Below are 18,873 nucleotides of genomic sequence, written 5' to 3'. Positions count from 1 at the left end.
AAACAAGTTTTTATTGTTACAAAGTGTAAAAGGCCTTTTTGATGGTGATGTTGCTGCTATGGGACGTAGTCTAAATATCCTTATTGATAGATGTCAAAAAGTGACAAGTAACATTTTGCAAAAAGTAGGTTATACGAAAAAAAAAATTCAAATCAATTTTAAGTGACAAGTTTACCAATAAAATTTATGTTTTATGTACAAATACATTCAAAAAATTTAAAAAACAAAACAAAAAAAATTTTTTTTTTGGCGAAATTGACCTTAGCTCATATTACATTTTTTACTTCTTTTGACCTCAGAAATGCATGGTTAAAATTATTCGGTTTACTCATGTTACACCGTGCATATACATACATCTGCGGTGGCGCATAAATCGACCGTGACATGACCACGACCACTCTGTCAAGAGTGCACGACTAAGAAGAATAACATGTAACTGTGTCGAAATATCGAGAGCTCGAAAACAATACAAAAGGTAATCACGGTTCATATGCCGGGTCAATATAAGTCTAATGGAGCATTCCACGAAATTGTCTACCGTTGTCCCGTACAAACGCGAAGTTTCTGAAGATTTAAAGGTATAAGAGTTTCCTTTTCTATGACAAATGGTCAAAAATATGCACAGAAAAATAATCGCCTGCTTTAAATGCCGAGAAAAAAGTCGCAACACAGGAAATAAAATGCGTTTGTACGGGACAGCCCGTGGAATGCTCCTAATGATGGTCGAAGCTTACCCAGCGATTCGGCCAACACAGGTTTGTCGCTGCAAGATCCTAAATGCGATGTCTTTATTTTGCAGCAAAAACATCAAACTGCTGAAGCAATGTGAAGTGCAAATTTTAGTCGGTGCCATAAATTACTTGGAAACCGAACTACAGAAGCTATCCGCCGCCAACAATTGAGACAGGTACATATCGACGATGTTTTTAAGGTACCTCACGTGCAATCCTTATTTTTAAGGTACCTCACGTGCAATCCTTATTTTTAAGGTACCTCACGTGCAGTCCTTATTTTTAAATGTTTATTTCTGTACACTGCGGGAAGAAGTTGATAACTCGAGATATTCTAGTGAAGAAATTTGAACTTAAAATAAAATTACATAAGGTTCCAATTTCTTCATTTTTTTCCGCCAGTGATCAAGTTCTTAACGCCGTGTACGGATTTATAATGAGACAAGTAAACGATACAGACTGTTAATCGTTACGACGTTTGATTAGTGAGCTCGTCTTGGTCATTTTTAAATTCTGTCTACGTCAATTATTATGGACTTGGCAATGGCAAATCACAGAATGAAAGCGCCGCCAAAAACGTCAAATTATCATTATATTTTTCACCCTAGATTGTCTAGTTAATAAAAGTAATCTCTAGTAACTGTGTAGTTCTACATAGTTACTCACATAATCAAATGAGGCGCCATCTCCAAATACTTAACATTTTCGCCATTTAGAGAATTCTCTTAAATCTTTATTGAAACCTGTCTAAATCAAGCTTGCACTGATATAGGAATGGCAAATTACAGAGTATGGAAGCACCACCATAAACACAACTTAATCACTTGATATTTCCTGATGAACTTATTTTATTGTCTAGCTAGGTTATAAGAATGACTAATAGTAACTAGAGCTACAAAAATCAAGACGCCATCTATAATAATAAAGAGGCACACGGCTCTATGAAGTAAGTATTGGAGATTAATCGTCTGTATAATTTATATGTCTCTCTTTTTGTGCACAAAAAGTACGGTAAAAGGTATTTTAAAAACATTGTTGATATAAATAGTAAATAAAATACAACGATGGACCCTAAATGATCCTTACACAATTTTATGATAAAGTTAATTATAAGTATGAACCATCATCGCTACTGTCAGTGGAGGCAAGTATGCCTTGTATACCGGGTGTGGCCTGTAACATGAGCAAATAATTAAAACATAGATTGTACTCCTCAAACGGTGATACTTTTGTTCTACAATTTTTTTAAATAATGAAGTATTTTTTTCATTATTTAAGTAAGGTGGGGTCTTGTAATTGCAACTATTCGGTAAATGCAACTAACTTCAATAACTCCCTCTAGGGTTACTTTATTGTAAAACGACAGACTCGTTCAATTTAATACTAAAAGTTCTACCTCAAAAATGTAGATGGCGCTGCAAGCTCAAGAATTGTGGGAGTTATAAAGCTTTTTGTCATCCGCCATTTTGAGTCTGCTGGCGTCGGATGGACACGGTGCGCATTTTTATTCTAAAAAATAGTTTTTAGTGGTTCCTCGCAAGTTTTTTCACAAGAAAAGTTGTAACTAATCACGGTAAGTCATTTTGTTTGTATTTGTTTTATTCTACGATGAATATTTTCCGAGTTTTCTCTGTAGTTACATTTACCAGACAAAAAATGCAAAGTCTGGTAAATGCAACTATTTTGCAATTTTTAGGTTAGTTACAATTAGCTGCCAATTTTTGTATGAAATTTGAAAAAGCTAGTGATGTGGCAGTGAACACGAATATATCGGTACAATCACTAATAACATAACACACCGGCACATTTAGCGTAACTTAAGAAAAGGGTGGTTACAAGATAATTACGTTTATTTTTCATGAAAATGTTATCAGATACAACGTACCAAATTAATATGTCCATGGTTTAATATTAAATTTGTTGTATGATTTTGCTTATTTTTATTAAAAGCATGGAAATTTAAAAATATGCAATTAGCTGATATGAACAGTTTCACAAAAAAAAGATCCAAAATTGGTAATATTGTTAAATTTTGTTCTTCTTACCCACGACGGACCGGGTGTACATTATTTTGGGGTACAAAGATTCCGCTAATTGTGCCGGTATGTATACATATTTATCCGCCTTTTTATTTGTATCCGCGTATCTTTTATTGCCTTTTCACTTACTTAGTTCTGCTGTAACAGGTTTTTTTGTAGAAATAAGCAGGGCCTGCTGTGTCGTTTTTCTACATGTAGTTTTTGTTCATAAGTTTATTGTGTACAACGAATGGTTAAATAAATAAATAAGTATCGCCTGTTTGCTATTTTCTATGTTTCTACCGCTTAATGATCGAATGGAATTTGATGAAACTAGGCACTATACTTACTTGATTCATACAACTGGTTTTTAATATATTATAAAAAATATTTTTTTAGATGTCAACACGTAAAAAAAAAGCAAAATATTCTCTTAATGACTTAATGGAAGCAATCGAAAATGTACAAAACAAAAAAATGAACAGCTATCAAGCTTCAGAAAGATATAATATACCAAGATCAACTATAATTCACCGTGTATACGGAACGCGTGGTGCCAAAAAAACGACGCCTGGCAGGCCTACTGAATTATCTACAGCTTGGGAAAGCAGAGTGGCTGCTCTTATTCACGAAATGGAAAAGTGTGAGTTTCCGCTTACATCAAAGGAGATTAAACAATTAATATGTGCTTATATACAAAGGAACGGACTCATAACTCGTTTCAAAGATGATTACCCTGGCAAAGAATGGTTTCGGGGTTTTAAAAGGCGACACAGATTAAGTGTCAAAAAACCACAGTCCGTAGAGGTTGCCAGGAAAAAAGCCTGCAATCCTTTCACTGTTAACAATTATTTTGATTTGTTGGAGCGCATAACGAAGGAACTGGAACTAGAAGACAAACCCCAACATATATATAACTTAGATGAGACCAGCTTCTGCAACGACCCCACCAAGACTAAAGTTGTTGGCCTGAAGGGGTACCCTTCTACTAGAACAACTGCGTCCCCTGGAAGGAATAACACCACTGTACTGTTAGCTTCAAATGCGCTCGGTAAAAAGATCCCTCCCTTGATAGTATTTCAGGGGAAACAACTAGGGTCGAATTGCTTTTTCGAAAACGAAAATGTTAATACAGCGTATGTTGGAAGCCGTAAGGGGTGGATGGAAACCAAAATATTCGAAAATTATATCGCAAAGGTTTTCATACCAGCAATTGGACCGGAAAGGCCAGTCTTATTAATATTTGATGGCCATTCAACACATGTAGACTTGAGTGTTATAGAACTTCTAATGGCCAACCAGATAACAGTTCTTAAACTGCCGGCTCACTCATCCCATATTCTGCAACCATTAGACTGCAGCACAATGAAACCTATGAAAGACAACTGGGACAGTGAATTGGTAAAATGGCAAAGACTCCATGTGGGTGCAAAGCTTCCAAAACCAGAATTTGCCAGGATCATAACTAAGATATGGAATGATTTGAACCCAGTTATCATTCAAAATGGCTTTAGAAAATCTGGTATATATCCGTTGAATCGTGATACAATTCCAAAAGAAAAGTTTGACAAGCTTTCATGGTCAAAATGGGAAGAACATATTCGCCAACAAAATGAACAGTCTCATAGCGTTGCCAATAATAATGCTGAAGAAGGAAGGAAGGTAGAAAATGGCACTCAGGAAGATAAAAGTCAGGACAGAAATGAAGTTCCAACACTCACGAGTATGTGCACGAGCATGTGGCTTGAGATCCTTAATCGTGGGAAGAAAGAAATAGATCTACCCAAACGCGTGAAAGACCCTAAAACGTTTTTAATTTCACTTTCTAAAAATACCAATTCCAATATTACCAACAGTGGCTCTGGTAACGTCAAAATATTGAGCAATATCGAACTCACTTCAACTAGCTATCAAAAACAGAAAGATGAACATGTTTCATTTGAAGAACTTCTTTTGGAGACCATTTCACGTAGTGACATACCTAAAACTTCAAGAAAACGCGTTAGTCAAGAAGCAGAGATATTAACTTACAAAGAAGCTATTGATCGTATGAAAAAAAAGAAAGATGAAAAAGAAAAGGCGGAAGAAATTAAAAGACTCAATAAACTTAAAAGAGTAAACAACAAAAAGAAAAACGAGAAAAAGAAACAGAAAAAGTTGATTGACAAAAAAAGCAAATCTAAAAAAAGAAAGAATTTGGAATCGGACAGTGAAAGCGATTGTTCATACACACCGATGGATGATTCTGATGATGAAGATTTAGCTGCCTTTGCTCAAAGATTGTTGTGTGATGAGAGCTTTGACGAAGATTTGCAAGAGCCATTACTATCAACTACTAACGAAAATTTAGAGAAGAAACCTAAACTAAAAAGCGAAAGAGTAAATAAAAGACGAAAACAAATATCCGGAGAAAAGGATGTCAATATAAACGTAAGTCGTATTTTAGGTAAAAAAAAATAATTACCTACTTCTCTTCATATTTCATAAATGTTAGTAAAATAAAATAGGATAAGTACTTTATAACCTTAAATATATAATAATTATAAATATGTAGTAAAAAAAGTAATTTATGTATTTAATTTATTTTAGTTATTTGATATACAACTTACATGGTTGTTTAAAAATTTTCAGAAGGAAGTGAATTTTACCAAAAAACTATCTACTTTGGAAGATGCTTGTGAAGAAGAATTGCAAGAACCGCTACAATCTACATCGAAAGAAGAAGAGAAAGATACACGTAAAATGAAAAAAGAAAGAGTGAACAAAAGAACTAATAACAATAGGATGGTGGAATCATTAAGAGGGAAGGAAGTAAGTATATTTAAGTTATATACACAATAAAATAGGATAAGTACTTACTGTATAACGTTAAATATATATTATTATAAATATGTGATGATATAAATGTAATTTATATATTTATTTTATATTACTTATTCATTATATAACTTATAGGGTTGTTTAAATATTAAACTAAATTTTCAGAAGGAAGTGAATTTTACCAAAAAACGATCTACTTTGAACGACGCTTGTGAAGTAGAGTTGCAAGAACCGCTACAATCTACATCGAAAGAAGAAGAGAAAGATACACGTAAAATGAAAAAAGAAAGAGTGAACAAAAGAACTAATAACAATAGGATGGTGGAATCATTAAGAGGGAAGGAAGTAAGTATATTTAAGTTATATACACAATAAAATAGGATAAGTACTTACTGTATAACGTTAAATATATATTATTATAAATATGTGATGATATAAATGTAATTTATATATTTATTTTATATTACTTATTCATTATATAACTTATAGGGTTGTTTAAATATTAAACTAAATTTTCAGAAAGAAGTGAATTTTACCAAAAAACGATCTACTTTGAACGACGCTTGTGAAGTAGAGTTGCAAGAACCGCTACAATCTACATCGAAAGAAGAAAAAGATATGCTTAAAATGAAAGAAGAAAGAGTAACGAAAAGATCTATTAACAACAGGATGGTGGAATCACTAAGAGGGAAGGAAGTAAGTATATAAGTTATATATACAAAAAATGCATACTTATATAAGATCGGTTAGCAAGTTTTTTTTTTTCAGAACGATGTGCCGAATTCCTCCGAAGTAAATAACGATCTCAACGAGGGAGACTTTATTCTTGCTGCATTTCAGTCGATCAAAGGCAAAAGAACCTACAAATACGTTTGCCTTATTGATCAAATCAACCAAGAAAAAATTGTAGTAAAAGGACTCAAATCTTATAAAAATAACAGAGAATTTAGGTTAGTTGAAGATGATATTTCAATTATAGAAAAAAAAGATGTGATCTCACGTTTACCAAAACCTGTGTTAAATGAACAAAGAGACACTGTGATATTTCCTTATAAGGTAGAGATATTTGAATGTAAGTAAACAAGTTACCCTTTCTGAGAGAATGGACATTTGGGAAATGTAAACAATTATTCATATAGTATTAAGTACAAAAACGTTATTTAATTTAAGTGTTAAAACTAATTTCATGTTACTAATAGAAGCTTATAAACGTAATAAATTACGTTACGTTACGATTTTTCATATTAATTAGTATGGTATTCAGTACAAAAACTTTATTTAATTTAAGTATATACCAAAAGACTTATTTCTTGTTAGTTACTAGTAAATAGTTTCAAAATATAACTAAAAAAGACTGTATAAATAAACATAAAATATTTTATTATTATGATTAATAAAAATAAGCTAGACAAAATAGTTTAAGTATGCATAAAAAACTTTTTTCTTGGCATTAATTAAAGCTAGGAAACGTAACTTTGCAACCTTACTAATTAGTAAATAGTTTGATAAAAGTTAAAAAAGGCTGTTTGATTAAGTTACTTATTTAGATTAATAAAGATAAAGCTAGATAAAATAGTTTAAGTATGCATAAAATACTTATTTCTTGTCATTAGTTGAAGCTAGGAAACGTAACTACGTAACATTACTAATTATTTAGTAGTCTGATAAAAGTAAAAAGGCTGTTTGATTAAGCATAAGTAAACTATTTTATGATGATTAATAAAAATATAGCTATTATTTTTTAGTCTGTTTAACAACTAAAAAACATTGCATAAAAAATATATGATTTTAAAAATAACAGTTTATCCCTGAGTTTTATTTCTGCTACCATGGTCTTCTTGGCGTGTCGATGGCAGACACTACATGACTGTCGATAAAATTGCGGTAAGGTTCCCATCACTATTTTTGAGAAATTAGTTGCAATTACCAGACCCACGGCAAAAAAGTATGTTTATGCGAAATTGGTCGTAGTTACAAGGAGATATGTGTCACAATCCTATGAAGATTCTCTTAGTCTTTGTGTTTAAAATACACACATAGACAATACACATAGAAAAATGTGGAGATAAAACGATTAGTTGCAATTACTGGTCAGGAGGGGTAATTGCAACTATTGCTGCCTTTGTCAGAACTATTGGCAATAGCTCTTTATTCTTCAGAGTTTTTCTTTGTTATGACAGTAGAATAAAATCTACATAAAATTTGACTTATGCATAATTTTACAGAAAAACATATTTCCCTATATATATATAGAATTATCAGATGATGAAGTTATGACTTCAATATTTTTAGTTGCAATTACAAGACCCCACCTTAATTTCATACAAAATAAATATTATCTTCGATGGACGCCATCGCCACGCCATATCATTGTGATTGACGTTGCTTGTCACGCCTTAAACTTAACAAAATTCGCAATACATTGCGTCTTAGAATAAACTTTAAAGTGTATTAAAAATCAAACCTCAAGTTATTTTTGAAAGTTGCTGAATAAATATTGGTCAGTATGAGGAGTACAGCCTACAGTTAAATTTTTTGCTCGTATTACAGGCCACACCCGGTATTTTGAAAATAGGTGCAGTTATCTTATTATAACGGGCTAGCACATGATTGGCGCGACAGTATCTCGCGGCGAAATAGACTACCCGTCCCTCTTTCATTAACATAGAAAAAGACGGGTAGTCTATCTCGCCGCGAGATACTGTCGCGCCAAGCATGTGCTAGGCCTACTGAGCCTCTACCATCAGTTGGCAGAGTATTTTTCACTTACTTTCAGGGAATAAACGTGCCGTATGTCACGTTTTACGTTTCTTTACGGTCTTATGTGCCTAACTTCACTCCACTCCAAACGATACTGTCCCTTTCTAAGTATACTAAAAAAAAGAGCAAGAATTATTATTTAATTAGTACGAGTAAACGGTAAATTACCTATCGAAAGTAAATTACGTTCACGATAGCGTTTATGTCAATGCCAAACTGATGGTAGCCGTGCTGATCTATGTATTTAAGTAGTTAATACAATAGCCGAGCTAACGTATAAGGAAGGCCATTTTGTGCTGTATAACTTATGTTATTCACTTCAATATAGGCTCAGTCCGGGCAATGTAATTAATTAATGCGATTTTAAAGTAAATGTTATTGGTTTTGATCTATACGAATAGAATTCAGATCAAATCAAATTGTACGTCAAGTGTAAAATATCACGGCTCGTTTGCTGACTATTACATAAAATATATATATTATGTGTTCCGTACTCCACATCGGATATCTTCATTGAGAGAGTAACGCGATCGTTGACCAATGATGCCGCTAGCGTCTATGTAGTCGCTCCGCCCCACGCCGTGACGTAGTTCCGCTTCCACTTCCTGCGAACCGTTGCTCGCTTCCCGCTACTCGCCACCGCCATGTCATTGTTTCGTCGACCGTCTTGACCGATGGTCCGCAAATATTTTCCGCAATATTTTCCGGTCCGCATGGTGCTTTAACATTTCCGATCCAAAGCTCGGTCGATTAAAATAGTGAGATATGGCAGAGATCGCCACTATTAGTCTTTTGGTGGTCTCGCGATCGAAGCCATCGAACGGTGCTTTTCGATTCTACCCACTTTTTTCTTGCTAAATTAATTTTCGCATTCCATGCTGCTAAAATCGTTACCGTTAACTCGCATTTTCGAGATCGAAGTAGGAAGTGCGTCAGTGGTTTTTGTTAACAAGTGGTAACAAGTCGCTCCGCATCGGAGAGGGAACGCGCGGTCATCGTGCCTGCGGCGGCGGCGGCGGGGGCGGCGCGGCGGCGGACGGCCTGCGCGCGCCGCTGCCGGGTGCCGCGCTTCGCCGATAAGGAGGTTTGGATTGTCTCGAACCATCCGGTGAGCCAGTTTAAGATATTCTAGAAGTTACTTCGTCACTCGCGGAGGGTTCTCAGGCAGTAGCCTGGGAGTACCTCGTGTTGTTAGTTGCGGCGCGACCGGGGCGCCCCGTCCCCCGGCGCGGGGGCGCGGGCCCGGCCCCGCCCCCGCCCGCGCGCGCCGCGTCTTTCTTCTGCTGTCGTCCAAGGTGACTCCGAGACACCGCGACGCTGCGGGCCACGGTGGACGCCTCCAGTCCGCAGGACTCGGAGAGACGTCACACGCCCGCTCCTGTTACTGCAGTCGCGGTGCGGACGCCTCCAGTCCGCGGGACTCCGAGAGACGTCACACGCCCGCTCCTGTTGCTGCAGTCGCGGTGCGGACGCCTCCAGTCCGCGGGACTCCGAGAGACGTCACACGCCCGCTCCTGTTGCTGCAGTCGCGGTGCGGACGCCTCCAGTCCGCGGGACTCCGAGAGACGTCACACGCCCGCTCCTGTTGCTGCAGTCACGGTGCGGACGCCTCCAGTCCGCGGGACTCCGCGAGACGTTACACGCCTGCTCCTATTGCTGCAGTTGCGGTGCGGACGCTTCCAGTCCAGCGGGACTCCGAGAGATCCGCGTGGCTCTGCGAGACGTCACACGCCCGCTCCTGCAGCTGCGGGCGCATCGCGGGTGGATCGCGCCAAGGTGAAGGCGGACCGCTTCTGCGTCCCGACTGCTCTAGCGGAAGGAAGGTAAGTTACGTGTAAGCAGTGGAAATGCTACGAGTACAGCGACGATCGCCGCGTTGGTTGCCGCCCGTCATGACGTCGCTGGTACCTACGCGCCGGTGGTGGCCACCACGATGGCACCGCCGAGGGCAACAGCGTCGCCGTGATGATGTGTGCAGCTACGAGCCTAGCCATCGGCGCCTCCCGTGCCGGTAACGTCCGTCACGCGCACCGGCGCCTGTCGAGCTGGCCGCCACGACGGCGCCTCTCGCACCTGAGCCTGGCGACGGTGGCCGCCATGATGGCGCCGCCCGCTCGATGACGCCGCCTGCCCCCCGAGCTGGCCGCCACGATGGCGCCTCTCGCATTACGCATCGACGCGGCGGCGGCGGCTGCCACAATGGCACTGCCCGCCACGATGATGCCGCCCGCCACGATGGCACCACCACCTGCGCACTGGCGCCTCTCGAGCTGGCCGCCACGATGGCGCCTCTCGCCTCACAGCAGTGCCTCCCAGACCAGCCAGCCAGACGGCGACCGCCTCATGCACCGGTGCCTCCCGAGCTGGCCGCCACGATGGCGCCCCTAGCTCCACGCACCGGCGCCTCCCGAGCGGCGGCGGTTGCCACAATCACGCCGATGCTGTCCACCGATGCTGCAACTACGACGATGTCGTCCCTTGCTCGCTGGGCGCCACAGTATCAGTTTTGTCCTGTCCACATGGTTCCATTGAGGTACGCAGGCGCCTATAGCTATGGTGCAGGTATAGGTATGGTATGGTACAGCACGAACAGACCGCTAAGCTCTTGGTTGCGGTTAAAGAATCCTCCGGCGACGGCAGACAAGGTCGTAAAGAGCCCCGTCCTAGCGCGGCTCGACTGCCCGGAGTTGAAAGCGGTAAGATATGTCGATACTCAGAGGAAAATACGTCGTGTTCCCGGGCTTCATAAAGGTGCTGATCGACTTCGCTGTGTCGCTTCGAAGTTCCTACGACTTCTCGAGGCCATGGAGTGGTCCAACCGGAGAAAAGCTAGCGACAAGGCCCTGTACGACCGCTCGAAACCGAGGTGAAAGGCATCGAAAAGGTCTGCAGACTTCACATAATTATCTCTGCTTGCTCGCGCTCTCCAGCTTAAGTTCCGTCTTACAAAGACGAACTCGTGCGAAAAGCCATAATAAACAAAATGGGACAAATAAACCCGCTGCGCCTGAACAAGCTTGAGTTTCCGGTGCTAAGAGAAAGGGGCCAGGAGGACTCCAGCAGTTTCCATCTGTCTATATTCGACTTTATCGAAACACTTTTGTTACGCAAAGCGCCAAAATCGATTTTAGACTTGATTTCATCAGTTCGATTTCCTTAAAAGCATGCTACTAACTCGATGCCCTATACTAACTCGATATAGGACCATCACGCTCCTAGACATCACGTGGGACACGCGGCACAACACACCGATTGAAAGTTTTCTTTTTCACGACATACAGGCCTGCCTTGCTGCAGAGTTTCTCGCAGAAATGAGACCCAATGCCTTCTGTTCAGTCTCAAATTCGCAAACTTTAGTTCATGGAGGAAGGTGAAGCCTTCGCAGTCCCAAGCAACACGGAGCTGCCGAAAGCCTCGCACCACTTTCTTCCTCATCTTATGCAAGCAGTCCGTTACAATCTCCAATATTGGTAGACAATGTACGAGGTAAGGCCCTTTCAGCGAAGAGTAACCGTTAAAGGTCCGCATCTGCAGCGCTGACGACAGAAGTGTAAACATACAACCGCACCGGTACAGTATACATAAAACGACGGCGACACTACATCCCTTTCGTTACTACGGCTGTCACAAAAACTGCTGATGCCAGCAGATCGTCTACAGGTCGCGCTGGTTGCTTGCTACTTGCCAGGTCGGTACAACCCCCGAGGGCGACGGTTTATCAAGAAGTCACTGCGCGCCCGAGTGGCAGCTGCGCCCAGCAGCCGCCGAGACTGGCTTCACCTGACAGGCGCCTTGTTGGCCGGCCTCCGCTTTCGAGAGCCCTCGCACTGTGCCACGGTATTTCTTAACAGACTCATTGAACTGCTACCACGACCTTTGACAGCTGCCTGTGAGACTTTGCATGGATGTCTCCACCTCCCAGCCTGGTCTGTGTACTGCGACGGCGTGATAAGGAGTCTTAAAGCAGCTGTGGTAAGCTTGCAATTTACTGGCGGTCCTAGTGAACACAACGTCAGACCTCCCTCCCTTACGAGTCAACGACCTTAAGAATGAGGCGTAGCTCCTGTCAGATAGGACGCTCCAACACCGAGCTGGCGGGATCAGGAGTGACATCCGCTACTGGCGTGACTGGCGCATGCATATAACATGCCAAGGTCTAACGCTACGTAGCGAACGAAACGCAACTGTCACTGTCTCACTAATATGGAAGAACCGGATATTCCCGATTCCGGTACTGTGTTTGTATAGAAAACAGTAACGGGAGCCCCTAGATCGTCCCCTTGTCTAGGCTGCATGTACGGCCACAATGTAGAAACGGTCTTTATGGTGCATCAAAAATAAGATCAACTGCCAGGTACCTCTATCCAGTGAAGTAGCGAGCTATCTCAGACGTCTATTTCTATTATCCATGTTAGCTTTCAGAACGATACTCGTTCATAAGCCTCTCACAAGTGCTGTGTGTGAACCACTATCGGACACTATGCCTTCTTCCAACGCCATTAATAGCGAGACCAGCGCCTCCCAAAGCACCAGCTTGGGACGCGAGACATCTACTTGCCCTAATTTAAATAGCCCTACAACGTTAGGTACGTTAGAAGAAGTACGATAGAATAGCTGCCGCACTTTTGCTGTTAGCATCAGGCCGCAGGGTCAATGACCTTACTCTACTACACTGTAGCCCGGGCAATTACATAGATAACTTTAACGCTATTATTTTGTGTCCGAAATTCGGCTCTAAACCAGATAACGTGTCTTACCGACTGGACTCTTAGAAGCTCCGGAATAAAGTATAGACCCAGTATAAGTAGGTAGTCTGGGTACGTCACCTTGCGAGAATTACACAAAATGTTAGGGGACACTTCGCTTATTTCTTTCAGCCACAGTCTCATCCAAGCCGGCCTCGCCTACGATTGCTTTTGATCCACGATGTACTTAATAACTAAATTGGCTGGAAAGCTATTCACTTAGCGATATTTTCGCTTATGTTAATTGGGAACATGACTCGCCGAGATTCTGCGGATCGGATGCGATTTCGAATGAGAATTCTCTTAAACCAGTTTAACGTCAGATTCGAACCTGAGATTACAATTTCAATTCTCAATTTCCTGTAATTCACATTATAACGAGTCACTGTGATTTCATGGGTTGCAATATGGTGTATACATATTTATTCTTTCTCTGAGTTCTATGACAGTAGGTGTAGCCCTATCGCTTGCGCGCCCGCTAACTCGCCACCAGGAGATAATAAACAGGTCTCAATGAAGATATCCGATGTGGAGTACGGAACACATAATATAAAAATTTTACCTTCCAATAAAATTATTATTATGTTTCCTATCCACATCGGATATCTGAGTAATGCCTTCCTGGCAGGCTACTAGGCTACTTTTATGCCGACGGTACTTCTCCTCAACAATGACATGGCGGTGGCGAGTAGCGGGAAGCGAGCAACGGAAGCAGGAAGTGGAAGCGGAACTACGTCACGGCGTGGGGCGGAGCGACTACATAGGCGCTAGCGGCATCATTGGTCAACGATCGCGTTACTCTCTCAATGAAGATATCCGATGTGGATAGGAAACATAATAATAATTTTATTGGAAGGTAAAATTTATATATATATATATATATATATATATATATATATATATATATATATATATATATATATATATATGGATATATATAACATACTCAAAAATATGTCCCTTAATTCATATTTAGGGCATATTTTTGAGTACCTATGATGTGTGCAGCCATATTTTTAAACTTGACTGTACTCTCTTGCAAGCAAATATAAATCCTTATATTATAAGCATAAAATATGACGTCGAATTATACTGATGTAGTGCATAATTGTTTTACATCATATATTCTCGGAAACGTTCTTATTTGTCATGCTACTTCAGTCAACCTCAGTACTTTTTGTACCGTGACTGACTGAAAAAGCAAGACACGTTCGTACGTTTGCATGAAAAAACGATTGATAATAATTATAAGAATAAAAATAAGAAACCATTTATTGCAACACAAAAAGCATACAGGTTACAAAATATAATAAGATTTAAAGAAAAATTGTGCGGCAAAAGGAACGGCATGCGCTGCGTCAGTCATTTCATTACAAGTTGCCTGCGCAGCGCTGATTTTCAGTCCGTCCCCTTCACTGAACCACATTGACATTTATACGGGTTAATGGAATGGAATGGGGGAGGCCTATGTTCAGCAGTGGACGTCTTATGGCTGAGATGATGATGATGATGAATGGAATGGAAATTATGCACTGCTTCTGTAAATCAATTAGGAACAAAATATTATGACAGTATTTTAACACTATAAATGTATTTTTAAGGGCATTGTTTTATGCAACGAATAAACTCTTAAACGGTGGGTATAATTGAACAAAAGGAAAAAATCTATAGGTGCCTTTGAGAGGCGCGGGTTTTTAAATTACATATGTGCCATTCTCAACCAAAAGGTTAGGTACTTATGGTCGGTTGTCAATAAGGCGCTATTTCCATAATAGCTTCAATTTGATATCGACAAAGTGGTCCCTTGTGGTTGAAAACGTCACATATATTTGACGTCCCACGGGTAAAGGTACCTTATGGCCAGTCATCGGACAAATCATCGCAAAACCATCGAAAATCATTTATATCTTAAAATAGGACAAGATTTATCTTTATAAAATTTCCAGATTATACTCAAAAACTGCAGTTCAAAATTGTAAAAAAAAAATTATCATGTTCCATACAATATTTATTTTTGCGATAAATTGTCCGAACTCTGCTTATGGCGGTTGGCGCTTACGCTACGTTGTATGTTACGCATTGCGCCGCAATAATATTGGAGAGGAGTTAATAATAACTCCTCTCCAATATTATTGCGGCGCAATGCGATGTAAGTGCCAGCCGCCATAAGGTACTTTTTACCGTGGAACGTCATATATATTCAGTAAAAATCTTGATTTGTATATTAATGCGAGTTATTGTGTTGCTCGTACCGTGTAATGAATTTAATTGTGATTTCTCTTTTGTGTGCATTTTCTATGTTGTTTTTGTTATGTTATGAATTATGACATGTACTTACAAACGTATTTTAATATACTTTGTGTTGTTGAAACGTTGTTTTATTTTACTCGTAAAAACTACAACTTACAAGGTAGTTATTTATTGATAAAAACAAAGAAAGAAATAAACAAACATAATAAAACTTAAAAATCTATAGATAAAAAATTTGCCCCAGATCGCCGTCAACGGGCAAGGTGCTCAGAAGGCTGGCCGTATTTCCCCGCTGTATAGCGATGCTAATACGCTAAGGTTATTAAGGTTAGATAAAATAATATTAAGTTGCATTTAGGTTTTTATTATTTATTTAGATTTCACAATAGGCAGTTTCAGTATAAAATTAATAAATATAGTCTAAAAATATGACCTAAAGTAATATTTACAAGCACGTTGTATGTTCATCAGTAAAGCTATTAGCTTGGCACCCCTCCATACAAATTTGTATGCAGGGGTGCTTTGATATAGTTTAGCTGCATGTACCTACAAATTCTAACTTACAATAAATTGTATATAAATACTAATAAATAACATCTAGATTTATATAATTTATTATTCTAAAAATATTAATGTATTACACTTATTCGAATAGGTTTGTATCGTTTTATCACAACTTTATCAGTAAAAAGAAAAACAGTTCCCCTCAGTTAGTTAGTTTCTCTCAGGAGAATTCTGGTTTAAACTTAAACAATAGACAGACAAACAGAAGGAGGTATATTTTAAATAAAAAATATAAATCCTCTCAATTTGTCAATATTTTACATTAAAGTAAATTTAACTTACGTAAAAAAATCTAAACTTGAATGTCTAATAATACCTATTCTAATATTTTTCGGAAAATAACAATATACGTCCAGAACTATGTCTTAAACAATATTCCGCATCTCTTAAGGTTATTCTCTTACTCATCTTAACTTATATACGATACCCATTGGATCTATTTATCGATCTAAATAATAGACCATTAGGTACTGCTATATTGATCTTTTACACCTACTCGTATCTACAAGTTTCAAATGCCCTAAAATGTGATACCTGATATAGTTCGTAGGTTCGTAACTGAGCCCGAGCTAATCCTATTGTCTATTGTTAAGTAAAACCGCTCGTGCCACGTGCCACCACCACCTGCATAAAAACCTGCGTACTTCGGTTACTGAGTGCCGGCGAGTAGAACGCTACAGAACCAGTCTAAAATGTGTCATCGAGATGCGTAACAAACGCGCGTTATCGGAGAGCGCAACTACACTGGTTTTTTGAGCGTTGGACTAGCCTCCGCTCAGGTGCCAAATAGAATGAGGATGACCTTTTTTTGCAGGTAAGTAGCACGTGCGGTTTTACTTAACAATAGACAATAGGATTAGCCGCCGGGCTCAGTTACGAATCTACGAACTATACCTACAATTAGTTTTCTCTGAGTATTGGTTATTAGATCCATTTTATACGGAATATTAAACTATGGCTTAGGGCTTAAAACAACAAATAATTTTATGTGTGAGTAAATATACGGATACTTGCGTAAAATAGTTGTCTTAGTTATGATAGTCATCGCTAAGACATATTCATAACATAAGGATGTGGACAGAACTCTTAAGAGCCCTTCAACGTGCACACTAGCGCCACAGCTAAATAATCGTGATTATTTAAATTTAACGAAAGATATTGAAAAAAGGGGGCCGTTACGGACTGTATTGTGTATTTAAGTACCTTTTGAATACATCTAACTAGTTTCTATGTTGCTGGTTTCGTCGATCTAGGAACTCAAAACAAAAACAGCCGTTTTAACTTTGGACGAATCCAGCAACATAAAAACTAGTCTGATGTATTCAAAAGGTACTTAAATACACAATACAGTCCGTAGCGGCCCCCTTTTTTCAATATCTTTCGTTAAATTTAAATAATCACGATTATTTAGCTGTGGCGCTAGTGTGCACGTTGAAGGGCTCTTAAAATCATTGTTTTCTTGAAGGCCAAAATTTATCTAAACGGTGTGAAGACCTTATATGTAGGTACTTTATATCTTATTTGGACATTGACTTGACAAAACTTGTATACCTAGGCCTCCTGGACATACAGGCAACTCTAGTGGCATATTTCGAACGTCACAACTTAATCTAATCATATTAACCGACGCGTCCGTACTAGTAGTAATAAGTGCAGCTGCGGCCAGAAATGGAATGTTACCCTTACACTAGGGGTACAGAACTACCTCAAATATTGTCAACCTGAAGGTAGGGTTGCCAGATGGTCGGGATTTGGCGGGATTCGCCCAATTTTTTAGCATGTGTTCCCGATTCCCGACAAAGTGAAAACTGTCCCGAAAACAGCTTAACGTTATATTTATTTATTTAAACTTTATTGCACGATAACAAAATGTACAAATGGCGGACTTAATACCTTGAGGCATTCTCTACCAGTCTACTTTAATTTGAATTTTTTTTTCCCGACTTAAGTCCCAAAATCCCGAAATATTGATATTGTTTCCCGATAATAGCGCCTTTCGATCTGGCAACCCTACCTGAAGGCCAATGTCTTTGTTGCTTCCTGTAGCCTATTTTGATCATTACCTAACCTAATATAGCATAAACATTTACTTTATCCGCCCCTTATGCGGTACATAAGCGTGGTGCGGCGTACGCGTTTCCCGTCTCCTCCAACCTCGGGCGGCCACCAGCAGGGCACCCACTAGGGCTGCGATGAGGACCCCGCATGAGACCAGCATGGCTGACAATGCGGAGGTTTTTAGACACGTCTGGCCTTCCACTGGACCTGAAAAGGAAAGATTTTATTGAATTATATGTTAAGTTTTGTCAGGCGTGGCTCACTCCGCGTCGTTTTGCAACAGGTAGCTACAAGTACATTCTCTTCAGGGTTATTTGGGCATTTCAACTTAACGGCTGGTTAGCAATCGTCACAAAACTGACAACTGATTTTAACAGGAATGTGACGGTTAGAAGTCCTTTCGCATTTGAGGAAGCGTATATGCTAAGGAATATATTCCTTTGAAATTGCTATTTACCACGATAAATACCTATAATATAAAGATACTGATCTACTAACCACTGCGGGCGGCGAGTTCGCTATCCTCCTCTCCCTCCTGCAGTACGCGGAGTGACTGGAACAGCGAGATGTTCTCAGATAGCTGCGGCGGTGCGAGAGGCTCTACTGAGCGCCGACGCACCGATTTCATGTTGCGCCAGTGACACGGTTGAGACTGAAACACGACAATATAGAAAAATTAGACAAAAAGCTCCTGCATATTTTATCCAACTAAGCAAGGAAGTGATTAGATTTTAGCAGTAACACCTTTGTGTAGCAAAATATTTTTGTCTCATTGTTTGTGTCATCGTAGTGGCGAAACAACTATCTAACCCGATTTTAGTGGTGATTTTGCAGTGATCTAAGTAGGACTCTTAGGCAATGCTTTCCAAATGGAAAACAAATTGTAGCATGTGACGTGTGTTTTAGGAAATTTATTTTCTTACCGGG

At 39.5% G+C, this 18,873-nt stretch overlaps 3 protein-coding genes across 3 annotated transcripts in view; 2 read left to right on the top strand and 1 right to left on the bottom strand.

The window, feature by feature from the left end:
• The window catches only part of LOC134671265 (actin-histidine N-methyltransferase), a 66,305-nt gene extending 65,327 nt beyond the window's left edge, over positions 1 to 978 (top strand). The window contains exon 9 of the mRNA XM_063529077.1: positions 800 to 978. Within this exon, the coding sequence (XP_063385147.1) occupies positions 800 to 902 (103 nt within the window). The 3' untranslated portion in view covers positions 903 to 978. The remainder of the gene's footprint in view (positions 1 to 799) is intronic.
• Positions 979 to 3,382: 2,404 nt separating this feature from the next.
• On the top strand, positions 3,383 to 6,861 carry LOC134671230 (polyamine-modulated factor 1-binding protein 1-like). Its single transcript, XM_063529028.1, has 4 exons — positions 3,383 to 5,179; positions 5,381 to 5,560; positions 5,735 to 5,914; positions 6,089 to 6,861. Exons 1-4 carry the CDS (start codon positions 3,383 to 3,385, stop codon positions 6,275 to 6,277), a joined length of 2,346 nt encoding a protein of 781 aa, XP_063385098.1. The 3' UTR covers positions 6,278 to 6,861.
• Positions 6,862 to 17,952: 11,091 nt separating this feature from the next.
• LOC134671266 (cuticlin-3) overlaps positions 17,953 to 18,873 on the bottom strand; it is a 51,789-nt gene continuing 50,868 nt past the window's right edge. The window contains exons 12-13 of the mRNA XM_063529078.1: positions 18,445 to 18,598; positions 17,953 to 18,153 (exon numbers count right to left, since the gene is read on the bottom strand). Of these exons, the coding sequence (XP_063385148.1) occupies positions 17,975 to 18,153; positions 18,445 to 18,598 (333 nt within the window). The 3' untranslated portion in view covers positions 17,953 to 17,974. The remainder of the gene's footprint in view (positions 18,154 to 18,444; positions 18,599 to 18,873) is intronic.

This window comes from Cydia fagiglandana, chromosome 15 (genome assembly GCF_963556715.1).
Source record: "Cydia fagiglandana chromosome 15, ilCydFagi1.1, whole genome shotgun sequence".
NCBI classification, from domain to species: domain Eukaryota; kingdom Metazoa; phylum Arthropoda; class Insecta; order Lepidoptera; family Tortricidae; genus Cydia; species Cydia fagiglandana.
The sequence above is the reverse complement of the archived record's forward strand: the minus strand, read 5'-3'. Positions and strand labels throughout refer to the sequence as shown.